The sequence below is a fragment of the Thalia democratica genome, chromosome 5 (assembly GCF_965202585.1).
Source record: "Thalia democratica chromosome 5, ktThaDemo2.hap1.1, whole genome shotgun sequence".
Classification (NCBI taxonomy): Eukaryota; Metazoa; Chordata; class Thaliacea; order Salpida; family Salpidae; genus Thalia; species Thalia democratica.
In genome coordinates this window covers 36,607,593-36,628,853 of record NC_139169.1, presented here as the reverse complement: position 1 = coordinate 36,628,853, position 21,261 = coordinate 36,607,593, and the positions used below count along the sequence as shown (strand labels likewise).

General features: G+C 23.4%; 1 protein-coding gene and 1 long non-coding RNA gene across 3 annotated transcripts; one reads left to right on the top strand and one right to left on the bottom strand.

Moving 5' to 3' along the window:
* Positions 1 to 2,154: 2,154 nt before the first annotated feature.
* LOC145837097 (uncharacterized) lies at positions 2,155 to 3,333 on the top strand. Its single transcript, XR_014369909.1, has 3 exons — positions 2,155 to 2,283; positions 2,346 to 2,405; positions 2,582 to 3,333. It is a non-coding gene; the product is annotated as an uncharacterized LOC145837097 (long non-coding RNA).
* A 4,647-nt stretch (positions 3,334 to 7,980) lies between these two features.
* Positions 7,981 to 13,531, bottom strand: LOC145837049 (uncharacterized). Of its 2 annotated transcripts, XM_082944815.1 has the most exons (6): positions 13,452 to 13,531; positions 12,961 to 13,152; positions 11,426 to 11,485; positions 10,108 to 10,203; positions 9,100 to 9,277; positions 7,981 to 8,399 (listed from the first exon to the last, which is right to left on the bottom strand). In XM_082944815.1, the coding sequence occupies exons 1-6, from the start codon at positions 13,509 to 13,511 to the stop codon at positions 8,284 to 8,286; spliced, it is 702 nt and encodes a 233-aa protein (XP_082800941.1). In that variant the 5' UTR covers positions 13,512 to 13,531; the 3' UTR covers positions 7,981 to 8,283. The 2 variants fall into 2 exon arrangements, with proteins under 2 accessions (XP_082800941.1, XP_082800942.1); XM_082944816.1 differs by lacking the exon at positions 11,426 to 11,485.
* Positions 13,532 to 21,261: the final 7,730 nt, after the last annotated feature.

The window sequence follows — 21,261 nt, the reverse complement described above, 5'->3', positions numbered from 1 at the left end:
TTACCAAGTATAATTTAATACCCGTTACAACGAAATTTTACCACATATGTAAGTTTGTTTTATAAAGTATTTTACATTTAAAAACTTTTGTATAAAAATTTTAAGCTTATACTTTACTATCTATTATATTCTTATTTAAGCTTTTACCAGCTTTTTATTATTTTAAACACAGTTAGACATAGCATTTTTATTTCAAACATAAAACTAAAGTTTTGTTCAGTAAATTTGAAAATTAGTTATGTTGACTTAATAATTCAGCTAATAATCTACCGGATTCAGATCTAAACATTTTTTTCCAAACTAAGATCAGGCTAGATCCAAAACCAAATATATTTTATAAATTGAGATCCGGATAGTGTATCTGGTAGATCACTATTTTTTTTTGTAGTTAAGGTAAACAGCTTTTTATGGCTTAAGTGATAAAGTTGTTAAGTCATCTAAAAACAGATTTAAAAATATATAGAGTTAGTTATGTAAATTTTAACATTTAGTTTTGAAAATATATGTATAACTAAAGTAGCTTATCTATTTTAGTTATCTTAACTAACTAGTTTTAAAACGCTTTTTTTAGTGTTAAAAGTTTGTTGACTCATTTTTTCAGTTTAAAAATAAAAAAATTAATTTAAGTCACACCCAGGTTTAAACTTTTATGTTTATACAAGTTTAGCAGCAGTGAGTTAATAAGCTGGTTGAAATTTTGTCACCTTTGACAAGCTATTTTTTTGGTATAGAAACTTTAAAGAGTTTTTATACTATTCTTTAAAAGTTCGAATAATTTAAGAATATCCATTACTTTGCTTATTCTGTATCGTAGTATTCCGGACGCTATAAAATGAGTTATTAAATTAGTTTAAACAAAACTTTTCAAGATGTTTCAATATAAAATTAACTAAAATAAATAAAAAGTTTTGTCATTATATTTAGACTAAAATTTAAAAATAGTTGTGTAAATAAGTATATTGTTAGCTTAATAAAATCACGAAACCCTTCAGATAGTTTTTGTTTTATTACAAGTTGAAAGTTAACCTTGAAGTTTTCTTTAAACATTTGTGTAGGCATAATCAATAAGTTTGTAAACGTTTTAAACTTATAAGATTTGATAATAACTATTGTGAAAGTATAAAATAATACACATATATTTATAAATTTTGTTTTTGGTTTAAGCTAGTTTTACTGTTTTAAATGTTTAAATAAATATTTCTACACCGAAGTATTAAGCAACTCTCAAAATTCAGCAAAAAATGTTAAACAACTTGTTATGCAATTATATCAGTAGTTATGTATATATAATTAAATGGTGTACAAGTGTGTAAGTAAATATTTTATTTTACTAGTTAAGAGCTTTATATTTTAGTTTGTTTAAATTTGAAAATATAACATTCTACTTTGCACATAAATATTATAACAAGAAATATAAATCACCAAAAGTTTAATGAAAATATTGCCTTTTTTATGAATATACATAAGATTACATATATTTCTATCTATGAACTTTTTGCTGGTCTTAAACTTCCATAGCTGAGAATATGTAATAGTTTTGTTTTTCTGTTTGTTTATTAGATCTTAACAAGAAGTTTATTTAAAATAAGTTAATTAAAAAAATTCTTTAATAAAATGATTTATAAGCATGTTTTTTTGAACTTGTACCTTAAAGGTAACAATTGTATGTTTTTATTTTTTAAAAGAATGAAAGTAATCGATGAAAAATATTATTGAGCATCATAAAATTATTTTATTAAATTTAATGTTTAATTTAATAAATAAATTGTCTATATGCGAACTAAATTTCGACAGCTAGTGTGTATTTAGTCCGATATTTACTTAGTCTATCAAAACTATATTTAAAAATGTTATTAACTAAGACAGTTTTATTTAATATAAGTTGTATTTCTAAACAAGAAGCGTCAAGTTCTAAACAAAACCTTTAATTATACCTTTTTAAAAAAAAATCATGTGATTATATACAATCTTTATCAAAATAATGTTAAAAATAACCTGTTTTTTAACGAAACAAACTTTAAGAAGATCTAAATTGTGTAACACCAGATTGCTTTTAAACACTTTTTTTTAATTAATACCGCAAAACACGTTCAATACACTTAGTAGCTGAAACTGCCCGAAGCATTTTTGTTTTGTTTGATACATTAAAGATATATTCGTTGAAGTTTAATTTGTGTTACGCACAGCTTTGAACTAAAATGTTTAACTTTACTTTTAAGATAATATTAATGCTAGCTGTAGCTTCATTTTGCAGCTCGATGAAATTAGGCTCAGTCAAAACAGGTTAGTTTGAAAATATGTGCTTTTTTTATTAAGTGATAATCTTACAAAGTTTTGTTTTATAGAAGATGAAGTAAAACTAACTTCAATAGAAAAACATGCAGCTTTGAAAAGATTGTTTGAAGGTAAGTGGGAATTTAAACTGTTTTAAATAAAAACAGTTTAGAATATTTTTTATATTTTCGATATGAATATCAAAGTTCAACTTTGGAAAACAAAAGTATATTTAAAACGATTTATATATTGCTCTTCTGTTAAAACTTATTTGTAAAAATCTCTATTAAAACGTCATCTTTTACAGAGAATTTTGCCAGTGAACAAGAAGCAAAAGAGTTTTTATCAGATCAAAATAATTTGATGAAATCATCTATTTGGGATGATATTTCAGATTAAATTGATGAAACTGGTGAAGAAATTAGCTACTGGATGATGATGCAAGTGTAATTTGTAATTTAGTATTTTGTTTTCGTTTTAACTCAGCTTGTATTCTATACTCTCATATGGCTAAAGCGATTAAAAACAATAAAAATTAATGCATTAAGTTCTTTTATTTTAACTTTTTGTATGAAGTTGTGTTAATTGATTTCTTTAAAACTTTTTAACTTAATGTTTTGAATGTGTAATAAACAATACTTTTACAACTTCATTTTGTCGTGGTTTATTTGATTACTTTTTTACTGTTTTGTTAATAGATAACATATTCCAAAACAGATATATTTTCTATTGATCCAGCAATGACCTTTAAAAGTGTTTTGCTAAACTAGCTCGACGAAACAATTTTAAAAGTACTATCACTTAAAGTTATAAAAGTTGATTTATTTAGGTTTAAAATTTTCAAATAAGTAACCTTTTACTTTAAAGCTAGTTCTTACAAATATTTTTAGGTTTATCACTTATGTGTCTTTATTACTTAGTTTTTTAAGTTCTTCTACTCAACAAGTTGTACAATAACACAATTAATGAATTCTAACATATTTTGACTATTTATGCTATAAAAAAGTTCAGTAGCAATTAATTTTTAAGTTGCACTTTTGCACTTTTTCGTATTTTAGCAACCCGAAAGTCAAGTTTTCTTCAGTAAATAAACTTTTAGGGTTTTGTATCAATTTTTAAAACTTTAAGAGTTAATACTTTTAAACTAATATTTGGTTACTCATTACCTTGCTTAATTCAATACATATTCTTTTAAGTATTCTCAAGTTTTCAAAAACAATATGTTAAACTAATTATAACCGAATTTTTAAAGATAAAAATAACTAAAACTTTTAAACAATTTGATCGTTTTTATTGGTATGAAATTTAATTATCTTTTTGTAAATAAGTATGTTGTAACTTATTATAAACATGAAACGATACAGATAAAATATTTTTATCATATTCAAATTTGAAAGTTTACACTTTATTTTTATTAAACATTTGTTTAAACAACAATAAAAGACTTATAAAATTTTGTGAACCTTAACAAGATAGATCAATTACTACTTACAATTTTTTTTTTCTACGTTTCTTCAATTCCTGTTAAAAAATGAACATGGATAGAGGAATTGCGTTTATCGCAGCTCCTAAATTCATTAAGCCATCAAGTAATTTATTACTATTTTTAACTGTAATTATATCACTATTTATATCTATACTATTAAATGGTGTACAAGTGTGTAAACGAATATTTATTGTATAAACAAAACTACTTGTGCTTAGTTATTTGTTTTAAACTTTTTAAAAGAGTTAACATAGAAAGTATTGAACTGTATAAGATCAACGATTTATAGTAAGTTAAAATTGTTTAAACTGACTATAAAACTTAAAAAATAATCTTTTTTTCTTTGATAGTTCAAAGCATATATAAACTCTAATATTCAATAATAAACTGTTTTTAATTATAATTTAGATTAAACTTTCTATTGAATTAACTTGGCAGACTTTGCAAATTTTTTTTTTTCAGACTTTTTACTTATAGTTTTGTTAAAAAAAACTTCATACCATAACAACAATAATATCATAAAACTAAAACATTGAAAAAATCAGAATAGTGTTTCTCTTCTTTCAAAAACGAATAAACTTAACTGGTTATGAAAATTTCCGGTCCATCCATTTTTGTAAAATTAGCTACATCTTTTTCTCATCACTAGCCTGTGTGAACATTATAATTATAGTTCTTATAACAGCAATAAACGTTTGTATAAAACTGAGATATATAATCATTAATGTTATAATCAAACATCTATATACTTAAAATCAGTTGATACGGAGTGTATAGCTTAAAATAAATAAAAAAACAAGCAAACCAAATATTTCTAAAGTGGCAAGACTTTATAAAATTAACGAAAAACTGTTGAGTACTATTAGCTACGAGAAATTATGTGTAATTTGGTAAAACTTAAAAGTTAGTTATAAAAAATGTGCAGCTTTTTTCTTTGCAGTTTTTAGTTTAGGTTTTTAGAAACTATTTAGGCTTCAGTCCTCGAAACTGTGTACAATATATTTATGCTACGCAAGTTTCATGTTTCCTTGCAAGACGCAACAACCAAAATAAGAGGATTTGATAAATAGTTATCTTTAGTTTTGCTTATAGTATCCTGTAGTATCTTATTAATATGGGTAATAAAATTAAAAAATTAAGCCACAAAGATTATTTAAATTTTTGAAAGTGCATGCATTTAAATCTTTAAATTTCTATAATTCATCCATTAAGCATTTAAAGCAATCAATCAAGGCATTACAAGCTACATTTGAAAATTTTGTTTTATCTATTTCCCTAGAGAAAAAAAAAAGTTACTTTAAAATTGATGTACAAGCGTATAAACGAGGGGTGGACAACCTGCAGACCAAATATGTTACTTAAAGCTGAAATTTTTAAACATCAACGTAATATTTAGCTTAAAAACGACTTACGCAAACAAATGAAGATAAGTTTCTGTGTACAAATGTTTTTAAATTCCTTCTAAAATTGATTTACAGTAAAAAGTAGTGTTTTTTAAATGTTTTTTTTAATTACGCAGGAAATGAAAAACGTCTGGCCTACCCCTAACAATTATGAATACATGATACTTTTTTAGATTAACCTGCTGAAAATAAAGCACTAGTATAGAAAACAACTGTTCTTGTATAAATGTTTGTAGAGGATAAAAACGTATCTTGTACTAAATATTTAAATGCAATTAACTAACTTTAGGTGCACCACAAGAAGCTTATAAACTTTACGACACAATTTTTATTCTTCTAACTTTTACAAAAATAGTTTTTTAGGAAACTTATTAAGTTTTATACAAGTTTATACTATAAGTCATTTATATATTTAAAAACAACTTTTTATTACAATACTAAACTTAGTACGAGTAAACCAGTAAACTTCTTTAAAACAAAACTAAAATTAATAATGTAATTTATAATGCTACCCGTTTAATAAAGTTTATTATATCTATTGAGCTAGGTTCTATATACGGTAACCTCTCGCATCTTTACGCAGTCTCGTTTAGTTACGCATTTTAGAATTCTGAAAATTTTAGTTTTTTTAATACTGCACAAATTAGGTTTATTGTATGTTTTTATTTTAAAATATAATTTTAAATGCTAGTTCACCTCTCTATATCTTTAGACTTTGTAAACTTATGTTCCTTGACTAATTGATAAACATTTAGTTACACCTCAGTAACTAAATCAACTATGTTAACAATAAGAGATTAAATTAAAATTCTGAAAGAAATATGACTGTGTTAAATAATGAAAGTATAATGAAAAAAAGAGAGTTTAAAACACAAATAAATAATACAGCACTCTTGCCTAATATAGGATAAAGCAACAGAAAATTTAAAATAGACACCACATCATTTCTTAATTGTAAACAAATGCTTAATTAAAAATTGAATATAGAATATAAACATTAAGTATCAAACAAGTCACATTTAAATAAAGATAAAAATAAATTCTACTTATTATAAAATTTAGTGAAGTTCTTCTAAAAGTATTATTAATTTAAATAGTTTTAATTATTTTTTTTTGATATATGTATAGTTTTATCCTTTGTTTTCATATTTATTATCAAAATAAACAAATTGTTAAAAGTGGGAAAGTCCTCAGTCTGCTTTTCAGTAAAAGCAATATAAAAAAACAGTCATTATAGTAAGTATATTTGGTACCTCTCGTATCTTTACGATCTCTCGTATCATTAAACATACACTATTAATAAATGTATATACAAATAATGTATCTGAGCAGTTTTGAATCATAATTAATAATATATAAATAAAAAAACTAAGTTATCATTTTAATCTAATCTAAGCTATCATCAACGTTTGTTTACAACAAAGTTTCCTAAAGGGGCGATTTAGCAAATCGGAGGCAATAACAAGTAAGGGACAATTTTAGAATTTTTGTCAACAAAGGGGCGATACCGTGTAAAGCTGCAACAACTAACTTATACTAGGTAAGCTGGTGTGGTGATGAAGAGTAGAAAAAATGTCTTAGGGATAATTGATGAGAAATTCGAAATTAAATTTAAAAACTCTTAGGTTTTTATAAAGAAAGTGATTATTTTATATTTTCTAAAAAAGGAAGGTATCAAAAATATTTTTAGAATCTTTGTATTTGATATCAGATTTTCAAAAGCAACGTAGACTTCTCAAATACTTTTTGCATGAAATACAAATCAGTATATACTTAACAGTTATCTTTTTAAAAGAAAAATAATTTCAAAAATAGTACACTGTTTATGACATTTAATTTTTTTAAATTAAGCTAAGTTTCAACTAAAAATAAACCCTAAACTTTTTAAATTACAGCATGTACAGTACATTTATTAAAAATAAATTTTGCAAAAATTTTGAATCATAGTTTTTAAAACATAAAAAAACTAAGACATAAGTCATAAAACAGCTTTTAAAATTTATATAGTTCTAAATGAAATAATATTCGTACAGCTTTAATTAAATACCGACTATGTTCAGCTTTTAATTGACAATGGTTTGAAACACAGTAAAAAACTAAGAATTGAAAGTAAACAACCTTGTTGAATGTTTAGTTGCTGTTTAAAGCAAGTTTAAATATTAAAATAAAATAAAACTATGTAAGTTAATTGTAATGAAATTAAAGATAAAACTCAATACAGCTTTTATTTATGATTAAGTTGATTATTATCAAGAATCATTAAAACAAAAAAATGCAAATTGCAGCAAAAAAATATAGATAGATTAATAAAAATTTTACAAAAAGAAAAATCTAAGTTCTTCAACTCTTAACTTTAAACTTTTATGGTTAAAATACTTTTAATCTAAAAGTAAATTTTCTTAATAAAACTTAATTCAGATTAATTGGTGAACATATAACTTCAATTAATAGTGTAAATACTTTCTACTTACAAAAAAATAAACTTTACTCTTTTGACTTAAACAATACTTTATTTTTTATACGGAAATTGATAATTAATGTTCAAGCAACTAATTCTTTTTTTATTATGATTATTTAACTATCATTCTATATAAGCACTGAAAAAGATGCTTATTACACTATTATTAAACAATAAAAGTATTTATCTATGTGGAACTTTGATTTTTAAAAGCATCGACAATAACTTAAGTAGCAAATGTTAAACTTGTTCTTTTTAACTTCAAATAAACTTTTATATAGTGTTTTAGATTATATTATACTAATCAAAATCATGTATTAGAGTTTTTAAAAAGTGTTATAAATAAAACTTTGGTTGTAACTGAGCATTTTTAACCTTAATAAATTTAATAAAAAAAGTCCTTATTTTAATATTGGCTCAAGTTATCTTTTTAGGTTAAATGTTTATTGAATAAGTCATTACACTTTAATTTTACCACATTTATAAACAAAATATTTTAAGGTATGTAGTTTTCACAAAAAGCTTAAGGTATAAAGTGAAAACGACTGGCTCCCAAAGTTAAATAAATGATAAAAACTTTTAATAATTCTACTACTACCAGTTTAAAACTAAATTTTCTTCTTCCACTTATCTTCTTTTTCGCAACTCATGAAACTATGACGTCACACCACTTCTATTTCGTATTTTGGGGGAGGAGGTCCTGGATAAGGAGGCGGGGGATCGTCATCGGTTATTGTGTTAACAGTGCTTCGGTGTCGCGATGGAAACGAACTGTTCACTGTGACGTAACAATTATTTCTTGAAAATTTAAAATTTAACGAATTTCAAAAACTTCAACAAAAAAGCTTCTAACAATATTTAAGTGATGTACATACACTGAAAAATCAAAATAAAACTTTGTAGAGTAAAGTTTTAAAATAAAGAATGTTCGATTTATCCGACTCTAAATGTTAACTAGTTAAAGTATATATTTTGCTTGTAAGTTAATTAAAGTTTTAAGTTTAAAAAAATGTAATTTTTATACTTTTACGGTTTTAATAATATATTTATGTTTAAATTTTTAAGTTTTGAGTGTGCTAAAACATTAATTTAAAACCTTCAAACCTTCAACCTTAAAGACTAATATTTACTATCAATTAAGAAAACATCTCTTCTTATATTTAGAATTGTAGTTTAGTTACTTGAATCATACGTTTAGTACATGCGTTGTTTGTGGTTTATTGTACTTTATTTAAAAAAAATTATATTGTTTAAAACAACACGTGTTGACGATAGCTGTAGATTGGACATGTGTACTTTTAGTATATTAATTTTAATTTTCACTTGATTTAAAATCGTATGACAAAATTTATTAAAATATTTATATGTTTTAAACTTAAAACATTAAAAAAAAATTATTCATACTTATTTGCATTACTGTGTTAAAATACAAAGTTTCATTTTAAATAAGTAAGTTATCTCTTAATAAACAAACTAACTAGTACTTATTCGATTCACTGCGACGAAATGTATGAAGTCATTTGAAATATTTCCGCTGCAACACTTGAACTCGGGCAGCATCGATGACGTTGCTGATGACGTGATAATCGAACAAATCAATGTGATAAACGAACAAAGGCAAATTACTGACGTCAGCAGTTTGTATGGAATGTAGTGCTGAAAGAACAGTAGATACTTAATAATGCCATTTGAAGTTAAGAATTTCAACTATACTTTTGGTTGGTTATTTGAAAAGTATATTAAAACTTAATGTTTTTCAAAATACTTTAAAACAGAATATTTTAATTGAGAAACGTTTTTAAAAAGCTAAAGTATTAGATTAACTGAACATATGCTGTGTGATTTTTTTTCAGCTGTATACAATTGTTTCAGTATTATAATGTTTGCAGCTGCTTATGGTTGCGTCAACTTAGTCTTTTATATTTTGATTCTATTTTACTGTTTACTGTTTAAAAAAGTTGTGAAATCGCTAAAATTTTTATAAGTAAGATTGAAACTAGCTATACTTTAACTATGCTTAAAAGTTTAATTTCTAAAAACAATTTATACTCTATGCTACTAACAACATGATAGCAAACTATAAACGAGTAAAAACTAAATTCTAAAATAAAAACAAATAGATACTAGTAACTGTTAAAAACTTATAAACTCATATTAAACAAACTTAAAACATTAATAACTTTATAACCTTTGTAAGAAATAGTTATTCTCATAATTTTCATAATGTTTACAGAAAAACTTTAAATACAATTGGCTAGTTTTACTCAATAATAAATACTCTAAGGTTTTTACCAAATAAACTTGTATACTTTTCAATTTTGTTTTCTAAGTTTTCAAGTTTTCAACATTCAGAAAACTTTATTAATTTAAAAGTTTTTAAGCAGATATAAGCTTGTTTTTGAAAACATTAAAAAAATACAATTAAAATCTTTGTATAACGTAAAATCAAAATTATGAATGTATTTCAAAAATTTTTACTCACAAACCTTTCCAAAGTATACGACTAAGAAAAACGTTTCGACAATCAGAAAGCAGAAACAAACTAAAGATGTGAACACTGAAACCATCAAACAGTTTCTTATCTAAAAGTTTTTTTTTTCAATATGAATCGATTATTTTCATTGAATAAATAGTGATGTCACTTAGTCTCAGATATTACGTTTACTAATTTGATTACTATTTAAGATGATTTTTTATGTAAATTTGTTGTTAGTTTAGTATGAAAAGTATTTATATATACATACTAAATTATATAGTTTATCTTTCTCATTTAAGTTAAACTGTTAGAAAAAATATTTTTTTATTACTTAAAAAAAAAGAAACAATTAAATTGCCATTGCCTTTTTTTATTATTTATGAGAGAAAATACAATTTAAGCTCCAGTTTTTTGATAAAAATAAAATTATATTGTTTTACTGTAAATACTTTTTAGTAAACGAAAAATACAACGCTCAAAAATTTTGGTCCAAGGACCAGGTGTACGAAAAAAACTTTCGGTTATCGAGTCATACACCAGGATACAGTTTAGTGTCATGTCAAGGACAAATAAAAGTAAACAGTTTTTTTTACAAACTTTAATGTTTACAAAATTATAAATTTTGGTTATTTTTTAGAAAAAAACAATTAGCAAATAAATCTATTTATATTTAGGAAAAAAAAAAGAACTAAAATGGTAAAAAGATTTTTCCCTATAATAAATGTTAAAAATATGTTAGTCTTTTTTGAACAAAACACTTAAACTAGATTGTAAGTATGATAATCTAAATTGATATTGTCTTAAAATATCTTTATATAGTTTAAAGTCTATAAATAAAATTTACTTGGTAACACTTATAACGTGTTCATGTGATATATAAAAGTATTTGACTGTTTCAAACCGCAATTAACAACATAACAAATTGTGGTATACATCATCCTAATTTCTTTAAAGAAAACACATCATTCCTAATAAACTAATTATATTCATATTGATTTGACTTAGATTTGTAAATCAATCACTTCAAACATGAACTTTTGATATAGTTATAATCATACAAAAAAATACTGTAAAAAAAAAGTTTCAACTTTATGTTTGTTCTACTTACAAAGTAATAAACAAATTAAGATATTTCAAAAACTAATTGTAACAGCCCATTAAGAATTATTACATAAACATTCTGTTATTGCAATGTATCAAATAATTAAGGTATAAAGCAATGTTAAAAGAAATTAAAATTTTAAGTAAATATAAGAAAAAAAAACAAATGTGAACAATTGTAATACAGCATCTAATATATTTTACGATAAAATATAAACAAAACAAACTTTGTTTATTGTAAGTGTAGCTCCTCTAGGCAAGTTGTAAACTCTACTTGTAATAATTATCTGTTTGATTTTTAGTTTTAAAGATTTTGTTTTTTATTCTATTGATTATAATCAATTGAAATAAAATAGATAATTTTTATCATATCTTTTTAGAGCTGGAAGTAACTTCTGAAATAAGTATTTTAGTATTTAGAAATAAGCTTACAAAAATTGTATACAAGCAGATATTCAAAATGAATAGATGTCGTATGTATTAATTGTCCAGTTTTAAAGTGTTTATAATAAACAGTTTTTGAAACTCTGTTTATATCAGTTAATAAATTATAATCAATTAATGAAAATATATTTTCGACGCCAGTTATGAACTAAATATTTTGAGTTCTTTTTTTTTGTCGTATAATAAACAAATATAGTGCATGACCAAATATACAAATTTAATGCCAATAAAAATGCTAAAACCCAATCAGAAGGAATATCTTAAACTAAGTTTTTTCTCCTGTAGTATCTTTAAATACTTTAGTTTTCAATAAAATTTACCTCCTTATATTTTTTTCATTACAATGAAGTTTTAAAAGCTTGCAACAAAGTTGTACAGACACAACAATCAAAAGTTTATGTTTAGCTCAACTAAAAACGAAAGTTAAAGACATGTTTATTTTTTACTAGTCGTAAAATATAAACTTAAAATGATTTTAACAAACATACAACTCAAAAATTACTTTTGTGTATTTTTAATATAAATCTTTAAGATTTTAAACCTCTCATATATTTTCCAGTAAATTTGAAAAACATTTTATCTCATACCAAAATAAGAGTCAACACAATTTATTTGAAAGTTTATTTATCTCAATGTTAATAAATGAGACGATAAACATAATTAAAAATTTTGAAAAGAGCATGAGTAAATTCTATTAAAGATAAAATATCTCTTTAGTTCTACTCAACTACTTTTGGTAATATAAATAGAAAGTCCACTAATATAATGTTGTGTTGATGTTTAACAAAATTTATTATTTTAGTAGTACAGTTGGTAGATAATTATTCGAATTTAATTGTACTTATTTTTACAGGAATATACTCACTGCAACAACTCTGATAAAGTTGTTCGAACGAGTAAATTTTGGTTAACTTTTGTTGAAACATGCACTTAGTAAAATTTTTTAATGAATAAATACATTGCATAAAAACTCACACCGCTTATTCAGAAAGCAATATTTTATACTATTATATGTAACAAAAATTAGGCAAAGATTAAATTTTCTATAGACATTAATAAATTGCAGGAGCCAAAACCAATATATTTTGGTTAAAATCAATAGGTTGTTTCATTAGAAATCTTTTCAAAGGTCATTTTGCGTTTTATAGATTACAAAAAAAACTTAAATAAGCATAATCCACATTTACTTTATGACTGTAAATAATCTTCAAAATAATAACTAATACAATTATTTCAAACGAAGCATTTTTACCTATCCGTACAGTGCTTATTTTTACCTTTTTTAATGTAATGTAGATGTAAATAAAAAATAACCAACCAGAAAAGGAATCCATATTTGCTCGCCTATCAAAGGTGGGTTGTTGTCATCCTGGTGTTCCTGGTTGCTATGGTGACTCTTGTTACTGATTAGTGTAACGTCAATAGGTTTTTCCTCATGTGTCTGACTCAACAGTATAAAAGTTGCCATGCCAACAGCAAACGTAAAAGATTGAAGCGAGACAACGGCTACCTGTTGTGACGTCACAATTGTTTTCAAGATTCTTGTTAAAAACACTTTTAAATTTAAATTTAGTAAAGTTAGCAAAAAAACCAACTTAACAATAAAAATTTGTAATAATGAAAGTTTAGTTTTTTGCTAAAAAACATTTTGCTGCTATAAATTGGTATAGTTAAAGGTAGCAAAATGTTTATGACTTTCCTAAACTAAAAATTTTCTTGCACTCAACTTAGTAAGAGCTTCTAAAAAGTTTAAATAAAGATTTGCCTTATAAGTTTATAAAAAAGTTTTTTTTATTTGTTAGAACTAACACCGAGACTTTTTATATTTCTTCTTTTTTCTTCTATATTTTCAAAACCGATTTCCATCATTTAGTTTATATAAATTACCTGTATAAAAGTTATACTTAATAAGTTTAACTGTTGATTTTGAATTATACTTTAAGTATACAAAATTAATTTAAAAAAGAAGTTTTTTAAGTAGTTTTGTTCAAAAAGTCATTAAATACCTGTTTTGTAACATCAGTTTGTAACTTCTTTAAAAGTTGATAACTATAAAAAAGTAAATTAACAATCTCTTTAGTAAAAGAAATGTCTAAAATATTCAAAAATTTCGGATATGAGACTTGAAAATACTTCTTACATATCTAAAAAGTGGCTAATGTAAACTATCATACTATCAGTTTGAAAATTCAAATGTAATACTTTTTATGTTTCTCAATATAATTTATTTGAACTTAACTACTGCATTTACTAAGAAATCAAAAGCACTAAGCTTTTGAGAGTGTTTAAAAAGTTTTAGTAATGAAATTTTTTGTTAACACGGGTTTTTCGTATACCATAAAAGTAAATTTAAAAATGACTTTTAAAATTATTCTTTGAAATCTTCATAAACATAATTTTTTTTATAAACTTGAACAAATATGTAACTGTCTAAAGCTCAATTAAGTCAATGCAAGTAATTTCTATTGAAATGCGTGTAGAAAGGAAACTTCTTTAACGTGTTTATGACATCACTATGCGAAAGGAAACGTGGTGTGACGTCACAAATGTGTTTGCATGCGAGTTGAACTTGGAAGTTGATATATGAGTGAGATAAGCGTACAAAACATTATTTCACCCACACATCTGACTTTTTTTAATTTTAAGAATTTAGTCTGCTACGGTTTTTCGTTTATAAATAACTATCGAATAAGCAAAAAATGTAAAAAAAGAAATGCTACTAGTTTACTTATATTAATAAGTTTTGTTGTACTACAACAAAAATATAAAAACTTCTAATAAACTGTAAAAATATATTTTGTTGAAAGTCGTATAAATGAAAAGCTTTAATAAAATAGTTTTGTTAAGATACTTCAGTACAAGTAGAAACGAATATATAAATGTATATATGTATATAATGTACAAAACATGTATAATGTATAAATGTATAAAATTACATATATAACGTATAAAAAGGCTTTTAAAGCTAAATTTAAGAAAATTCAAAGCAATAATCTTAAACATTTACTATAATACTCTGTCGATTTTAAAATTACTTTGATAAATTAAAAGAAATAAATAGTAAAAAAAATACAAACCACGAAGCTTATTCCAAGAAAATAAATTTTTAGAATAAAATTCTTATAACTCAGCTAGCGATAGAAAATAAATCAGGACTAGTTTCTAAGAAGCTTTTCTCCATTTAAAATTAACAGCTCTGGTAAGTGAAAACAAAAAAGTAATAAAACTTGAAATTCAAACATAAGCAATATATTATACTATAAAGAGACTTATTAACTACAAAAATGTTTTTACGATTTGAAAAATCTTTGAAAAATACATACAAGTTTATAATACTTAAGAAGTGAAGAGATAATAAAACTCTAAAAAAATAATGAAACTTTTAAAAACTAATAACAACGGTATTTCTTAATTGTATTGGGTGATCTAGTTTTACCTCGCTTTTAGTAATAAAGTTACACTCCAGTTATTAAGAACATTTTTAGTTTATACTTTTTTGTTTCGCATGCATACGCACGTTTAGCGACTCATTAAACTAAAACTTAAAATACTTAAGAATTTTTTTTTCAATGAAAATAAAACTTTTAAGTATTTATGTAAACGAAAGTTAATTTCATAATGTTTGAAATTAACGTCTAGCAAATTTTAAACTATGTTTTTATTTTTTAAAACTAAACTGTTACAAGTTTTTTTTTTATTTAAAGATTAAAAAATACATTACTAATAACTTAGCTTTGAATTATATACTTAAGAATAGAATTAAAAACACGAAAAAATGCATTTTAAGTATTAATAAGCTTTATACAGGAACTAATGACAGTTAATATTGAAACTGTATTTTAAAAAAATATCAATAAAGTACAGCAATACTTATTTAAGCTCTTTTTTTTATATATAATTTATATACAGCTTAAGCTTAATAAGGTTACATAATATTTTGTTAAGTCCAATTAAAAAAGATTTACTATATTCTACTTAGTTTAAATTAATACAGAAAAAATATTTATTTATTTCTTTATATTTTAATTAAATATTTAAGTATCTAAGTGTAAATAAATCTTATAAAGCTAAGCAAATTAAATAGTTTTTCAGCTTAACACTTATTATAAACTAAAATGTTTAGAGTTTTTTAACGATTGCAACATAACTTTAACAAAATTAAAACTTACAGCTAATATTTAACATTTAAACAAAGTTTACATCGCTAAGTATTTACGTAAAAAGAAGCAAATTTAAAAATTAAACTCCATAATCTGTCAGTAAAACTAGAGTTTTTTAGAGTTTTCGACAATCTAGCAAGAAAATTAAAATCTTTAAGACTATATTAAACGAAGCCTTTTTAACTTTTGTTGTTTTCTTAAGTAGGTTGCTGGTTCGTTCTTAATCACAAATATGTTTATTTAGAGAAAAGGTTATTAAATGCAAAAACTTATTAACTAAACAATAAAAACTTAAACAACTTAACTAATACAAATTGTCTTTTTTATATTAAAGTTCTGTAAAAGTTTATCTTTAATAATTTTGTGGCATAGTTAATTTGCTTAGTTCCATTTTTTTATAGTTTTAATTAGCAACTAAATATTTTTATAACTAATTTTATTTTTATTGTTTTTATAGATTTCAATAACATTGTTTTTAAAAAGTTCATAAGTATATAAAATATCACGTTACATCATAATATTGTTTTCAAGAAAAAAAAACTAAGTAGTCGTGACTAAATATTCTTAAATTACAATAACGTGTTTGATTACAGAATTAAGAAAAAAACATAACATAAACAAATTGGAACAAATTATTTGCTGATTTTAAATTATCCAACAGCTGGTTATAGCATAAAAGAAGAATAAATTTTAATGTTAGTACCTAAATTCTCAAGGTTTAGTTTAAAAATAATACTTTACATTTAATTATATTTAATTGTAATGTTTAAAAAAAATACAAAATTACATATAATCTACTTATGTGCGATTTAATGTTGAAAAATTAGTTACTAACGTTATTTAAAACAAAAATTTTACGTGTTTAACGTCATTTTTTGATTAATTGAGAAATGTGTAATCTTATATTGTTTTTTACGAAAAACAAAAAATTGAAGAAGTGTGGCATAATCAATTGAAAATATTTGAAATTTTATTTAATTTTTTCAACTTTAATGACTTAATAAAATTTAAAAAGTTAAAGAAGAAGTGCATATTAAGGCTTGAATTGCTTCTTAAGTAATTATGTAAAACACTGAGTTTAAAAAAAAAAAAATATTTATTTATTTTAGTTTGCGCTTTAAATAATGTACTATATATTTGATGAAATCACTTCAGTAACACTTTAATTCGTTAAACTCTATTATATAAACATAAAATAGTTTTGGTATAACTTTTAAAAAGTTAAAAAAAACAAGTAGTTAAACTTTTTGATTTTTTTATTGTTTTTTCTACATTTTTAGTGTCTACTTTATTATATAGAGAATCATAAAAACATTTAAAGTTTTATAAGATAAATATTATAGTTCTTCAAACAAGTAGTAGGTTTTGTTATTATTTATAACATTTTTTTAAGTTTTTAGTGAATTTTTAAAACTGAATTAAAATATTTGTTTTTTTTTTAATGTTCGTACAAGCTTAACTTTTATATGCTCCCCTCAAGAATATGCTGCTAAAATCAAACTTGAAACAACATATACATTAAAAGTAACTAACAAAATTTTAGCTTATATTCAAAAACTATATAAAGACTGGTTTTTCACTTAAAATAATTTAGATGAAAAGCGTAGTTAAAATCTTCAGAAAAAATTATTAATAAACTTTACAAAAATGTTTTTTATAAAGTTTACAAATGAGACTATAATAAAGGTGCTGTTAAAGAAAAATAACAAAAATTGTTCTAAAAATGATTATATATAAAAATAATAACTAAGAAAATAAAGAGAGGTTTATAGGTTTTTCTGTTCTTTTTTTTTAATTTTAAAACATTCTTATTTTCTGAAGGTTTTAAGAACTACTTTTTGTTGAGGTATGTATACAGACATATTTTCTTTGTTAGTAAATTAAAATTCTAAGTTATTTTATAGTGTCTTTATTAATTTACAGGATTTAGTAAAACATAACTATGACTTTTCCTAACAATATAAGAATATTTGCAACTAAATTAACTATCTCTAAAATTACTTATACATAATGTTTTATCATACCAATTCGATAATCAGACCACAAGCTTTCGGTAGACTGAAACCGGTTTTGTTCTTGTAAAAACTCGTCAGCTAGCCGCAATCAACAAATCTGTCGTCATCAATCTACAAACGGTTGATGAAATAAAATCTAACAATATTATGACTTATTTTTTTTAGCATTTAAAGACAACCGTATAAATCTAGTACATTTGGTATTTAAATAGTTATTTATAGAAATAACCTAAACAAGTTCTTGGTATACATTTGCAATGTTAAACGCAGTAAACAATTTTTATAGATCTACCTAGATACTGAAAAAAATCCTAGTTTTACAGGAGTATAATTTAGAGACTTGTTTTAGTAATTGTTTATCATTACTATTTTGTCATTTATTGCTACTAAAAGTTTTTTTTTACAATTTATAAAATATACAATACGTTGATATCTTTAAATCAGTCTGTTCAAGTGTACCAACAGTTTAACCATGATATTTAGCTTACTTATTATTTCTCATTCAGTAGTTGAGATCTCTCTATAAGCTTTCTTAAAGCCAAAACATATAACATTTAGCTTATAAAAAAGTTTATCATTTTACCTTTTACACATAAAAATAAATTTTATACTTTAAGCATAGAGAGACTTCTACTTATACTTTTTAATTTTTAGTATTTGGTATTTTACTTTAAAAAAACTAAATAGTCAACCAAAACTAACTTTATTTAGACATAAGATCATAAAACATTTAATTTCAGTTTTGTAAACAGCTAATATAAAATTTTAAATCGCTGAATCTACAAGCTGTATTAAATCAAAAAGTTTTTAGAAGACTCAACAAACGATTTACAAATTAATTAATAATTAAAATTAAATTAATAACAAATGTGTATTTCGTTGTGACTATCATTTTTTAAACAAACAAGTTTTAAGTTCGAAAGATAATTTAAAAAAACTTAATAGTTTATTGCAAATTCTAATATATAAATTAAACGAACTACAATTACAAACTAAATACATTTTAATTTTCAATTATATTTTATTTGGTAAAACTTTTATTTAACAAGAAATTTAAAAACTTTATAAGTACCAATGTCACAAAGGTAGCTGTACTCTGACGAACTATACTTTTTCTAAACTGAATAAGAAATGTTTTGTTATGTTGTATTTTGTTTTTTTCAGCTATATAAGTCTTAATTTGTTTTCATATATTATAAAGTATAAATCAGGACAGTTGATAAAGGCATTTTAAAAACCGGTAGAGATATAGAATAAGAGGAAAAAGTTAAAAAATCATTGCAAAATCGTTTAGTAAAACAATAAAGCATTAAATAAAACATTTTTTTACATGCGAATTTTCAAAACAAAGGATATAAAACTATTACAATGAAATAAGTGAGGAAGTTGAAAAAAAAAAACCATTTAAAAAACACGTAGCTTAAAGTAAAATAAAATTAAACTTGAGAGTAATTCAAAAGTTAATATTTTGAACAGCAAAAAATTGTATTTCTCATTGAATTAGCTGTCGAAGGATTAACTACATAGGCTTTAACACAGCAATTTGTTTACTACGTCGTTATAATCGATATATAAACGTTTTTAAAGTACGTAATTTCAAAGAAAACTTAGCTTAACAACAGATTGAGTTTCTTAATTTCATCAAGTACAACAAATGATTTTAAAAAATTGAACAACTAAAAATAATCACCTTAAAAAAGTTATTTAAACAATTAAAATTATAAAAAAAAAAGTATTGATCCTAACCTTAAATTAAAAAAAAATATTTTTAAGTCATAAATTTTTTTGTAACATTGTTTTCTTAACATTAAGTATAATAAAGCTTTTTTTAGACTTCATAATATTAATTCAAAACAAAACAAAGGGTGACATTTTTGGACATAACTATGGACATGGAGAAAGACGTGTACTTCCATTTAAAAAAAAATGCTAAAAATTTTTATATGAACTTGAATTCAAATCACCCATATCCAATAAAAAAAAAATTTCATCAATGATACAAAAAAGGTCATCATCACTATCCAAAACAAACGACAAATTTGACAATATAAAAGATCCGAATGAAAAGACCTTAAAAAATAGTGGCTTTAAAACAACACTATCATATGTTCAAAATAAGCCTACCGGAAAAAATAGAAAAAAATTAAGGAAAAGTAAGTTTTTTACTCCTTTCAGTAACTGTACAAAACAAATATAGGGAAGGAATTTCTAAAATTAGTATCAAAACATTTTCCAAAATCAGGCTTTTATGGTTCTATATTTTATAGAAATACAATTAAGATTTCATATTCCTGCATGCCTAATTTGGAAAAGGAATTGTCCAATCACAACCAAAAATTACTTCAAAACTCAAATGAAACAACTGAGAAAAACTGCAAATTATGCAATTGTAAATCAAAAACTAATTGTCCAGTTAATGGTAAATGTCTTACTAAATGAGTCATTTATAAAAAACAGTTATGCATAACAAAAAGGAACATATTTACATTGGTTCAACTGAAAGACCATTAAAAAGTAGATTTTACGAACATACGCAATCCTTTAGAAATGTAAAAAAGAAAGAAAGTAAACGACTAAGTAGATCTATTCACAAAATCTAAAATTGCAACGCTAATTTGAGAAAAATTATAAAATTGGAGATTATTCATAGCAATTACCAAAATAAGCCTAGTAAAATTTGCACCCTCTGTAATTTGGAGAGACTCGAAGTTGCATTTGCAGATAACAACAAACTTTTCAACTTGAGATCAGAATTGGTGGGAAAATGAAGACATTTAAAAAAAATTTATTTGAAGTCTTAATTTACTAGATTTAAGTTAATTTTCTTGTTTTCATTATGTAATTTTGTTTTGTCGTTTGATTTTTGTTATAATTGTGTTTTACGTTAATGATAATTTATCTTGCTGAAAATTACTAAAATTTAATTAATTAACTAACAACCTAATCAACTAATTACTTATCTAAAACAATATAATATTTGTCCGTTGCAACTTGTTAGTTTTTTTACTTTTTTACTTGTGATCATCGCTCTAGCGTTAAACAATTGTTAAGTAATAAACTCAATTTAAATTTTGTCATAATTGTATTAATTCAAAACATGTTTATAAATTTCAAAAAAAAAATTCGATTTTTTTTTTTTGTACCAACAAAAACAAATTTATCAAGTAAATGTTTTTAACCTTAAGTAATTCACGTTAAATCGTGTACAAACAAGTAATTGTACAATTTTGTATTCAGTTGTCTTAAAAAAACAACTTGCAAGATACTAAGTTTGAGGTATTTTAAAACAAGAAGGATACATTCCATATTTTAAACTTGTACATGATTTCTCTTGCCACGACTTTCTGTATCAAAAAATAGAATTTTCTTCTCCTTTATCCAAAATATGACAATTTTGTTTCCTATCGTAGTTGTCCTAGCCTAATTCTTCGGGCAGCAGAAGCG

Coding starts and splice junctions, on each gene's coding strand:
- LOC145837049 (XM_082944815.1), bottom strand. CDS start 13,511: ATGATGGAAATCGGTTTTGAAAATATAGAAGAAAAAAGAAGAAATATA. Junction 13,153..13,451: donor GAAATATAAAAAGTCTCGGT/GTTAGTTCTAAC, acceptor ACGTCACAACAG/GTAGCCGTTGTCTCGCTTCA. Junction 11,486..12,960: donor AAATATGGATTCCTTTTCTG/GTTGGTTATTTT, acceptor AAAATCAAACAG/ATAATTATTACAAGTAGAGT.